The sequence below is a fragment of the Brassica napus genome, chromosome C9 (genome assembly GCF_020379485.1).
Source record: "Brassica napus cultivar Da-Ae chromosome C9, Da-Ae, whole genome shotgun sequence".
Classification (NCBI taxonomy): Eukaryota; Viridiplantae; Streptophyta; class Magnoliopsida; order Brassicales; family Brassicaceae; genus Brassica; species Brassica napus.
The window spans coordinates 1004698-1006960 of record NC_063452.1 but is presented as its reverse complement, the minus strand read 5'-3'; the positions used below and the strand labels follow the sequence as shown (position 1 = coordinate 1006960).

Genomic DNA, 2263 nt, shown 5'->3' with positions numbered 1-2263 from the left:
TTTGAAATATATATTGTTTTTGGAGAACTATCTATGGATATGTGTAGGATTATCCATTTTGTTGAGTATTGACATTGTCACAGTTTTATACAAAGCATAAAAAGAATACACATTTACATCATCTCTATTGAACTGAGACATAACTCTTTGTATGAATCAGTGCTGCTACATATGTCCAGTTCTGTAAAAAAAAATGAAAAATATAATTGTACAAGAACGAAAAAAAAGTATGTTTTATATCACAAAGGACCTCCCAAAAGATCAGGTAATGTGATTTTCCCCAAGTTATTAGGATCAAGTTTATCAAACTGATTCACAACTTGGTTAATGTCTTTATCACTGACCTTCCCCATTTCCTTAAGCTTCAACACAATATACTCTGATTTACTGAGACACACACCAAAAGAAGCATACATAAAAGGGTCAGAAGATTAACCACTTGTACTTAGTCATTGCTGTCTTAAACTCATTGGATAAGACTAAAACAAACACAACCCAATTAAAAAATTCAACACACTTTTATAGTTAATTGTTGCTTGCAAGGAAAAGTTTAAAGATTGGCATTTGATTAGTCTGATTAATCTCTTTGACCTATAACATAATCTAAACACAGTATCTTTCAAGTTATTTGCAGCTTCAAGATTAGTTCCAAGGAATTGCATAAACAGCTCAAGATCACTCTAAGTATAAACTAGTGATCCAAAATTAACCAAACTTTTTTAAAATTCAGACCAAACAAGCGAGACTTCTTGTCGGAGAAAAAACATAAAGTTTGTGTACCTGATGAAACCATGCTGATAAGTATCAGCAGCGAGCAAATCCTCGACTGTAATCTCTCTATTCAACGCGAACTTCACAGCCCTCCGATGCCTCCGATCGATCCTCGCTTCCGCCAGATAAATAAAAGCACGCGCCACCGCGAGCGTCGACACGAGCAGCCACGCCGCGGCGAAAAGCCGCCCTTCAAGCGTCTTAAAGGCCCTGTCACCGTACCCGACCGTGGTGACGGACATAACCGACAAGTATACCGAATCAACTAAATCAAGCCCCTCGACGAAATGCAAAACCAGCGCGCCAACTCCGACACACAAAACGACGACGCAGAGCGCTAAAAACACTTTCATCCTTATCCTCATCCTCCCTTTCTCGAAATCGATGATATAGTCTTTAGCAGAGAATCTATGACTCCCTCTCGAGGAGCCCATTTGGATGCCGGTGAGGATCATGCTCTCTTGGAGATCAAGAACGTAGTTGACGACGCCGCTCAGCAAAATATCCAAGAAACCGAACCCGAACAAGACGAAGACCACGGCGAAGATCTTGGTCCAGGGAGTCAACGGGGCGATGTCTCCGTAGCCGATCGTGCACATGGTGACGATGCAGAAGTAGAGCGCGTCGACGACGGGGTGGGTCTCGACGCCGGAGTAGTGGTCTCTGTTGAAGGAGTAGATTGAGACGCCTAAGGTTAGGTAGACGACGAGGAGGAAGATGGCTTGTTTGATGATTGATTTGGAGATTGGGGAAGGCTTCTTGGGCTCGGAGGAGGTGGATTTGTTGCGTGTGAGGTCTTTGATGATGACCATGGCGGGTGCCGTGCGGCATCGGTGGAGTGGACGAGGGTTGTTGAAGTAGGAGTCTGGGTCTGGTTCGGATTTTTCGAGGTCGTGGTGGTGTGGTTGGATGCTTTCTTGGGAGAAAGATGGGGTTGAGGTTGAGTGAGGGATTGTTACGGCGGCGGCGGCGGCAGCGGCGGAGAAGGAGGAGGAGGAGGGGTTTTCAGGGATGGGGTGGAGGGGGTAACGTGATTGAGGACTGATTAAAGGTTGGTTCTCCATTTCCCAAGAAAGGAGGAATCTCCAGAACAACAAATTAGATTAAAATGTAATCTTTATTTAACTTAAAACGAGAAAAAAAAAGTTTTGAGGTTTGAACAAATGGACAAGAAGAAGTGTGATTGGTGTTTGGTGGGGTGTGTAAATAACTTATAGGCTTTTGATAGCGTGGGGTCCTACTATGCCACGTATGGAAAATGATGATCGATATTCTAGACCACATGCAAGTTATATGCTATCTAATGCATACATATGATGACTGATTTAATGAAAGTTTATTTTTTCGACAAAATCAGAATATATATTGATATCATAAGTTTTTTTTTTTTTTTTGTAACTGATATCATAAGTATTTTACAAGATTCATACACAATTTAATACAACCATTGATCCAAATGAAAGTTTATTTGTATAATCAGTGAAGGTGACTA

At 41.5% G+C, this 2263-nt stretch overlaps 1 protein-coding gene across 1 annotated transcript; it reads right to left on the bottom strand.

Annotated features, from left to right (window-relative positions):
- LOC106426583 (two-pore potassium channel 5) lies at nucleotides 1–1963 on the bottom strand. Its single transcript, XM_013867299.3, has 2 exons — nucleotides 781–1963; nucleotides 1–387 (listed from the first exon to the last, which is right to left on the bottom strand). The coding sequence occupies exons 1-2, from the start codon at nucleotides 1833–1835 to the stop codon at nucleotides 240–242; spliced, it is 1203 nt and encodes a 400-aa protein (XP_013722753.1). The 5' UTR covers nucleotides 1836–1963; the 3' UTR covers nucleotides 1–239.
- Nucleotides 1964–2263: the final 300 nt, after the last annotated feature.

Excerpts from the sequence above, each read along its gene's own strand:
- LOC106426583 (XM_013867299.3), bottom strand. The coding sequence starts at position 1,835 with ATGGAGAACCAACCTTTAATCAGTCCTCAATCACGTTACCCCCTCCAC. Across the intron at positions 388-780 it reads TATCAGCATGGTTTCATCAG|TAAATCAGAGTATATTGTGT; the intron begins GTACACAAACTT and ends TGTGTGTCTCAG.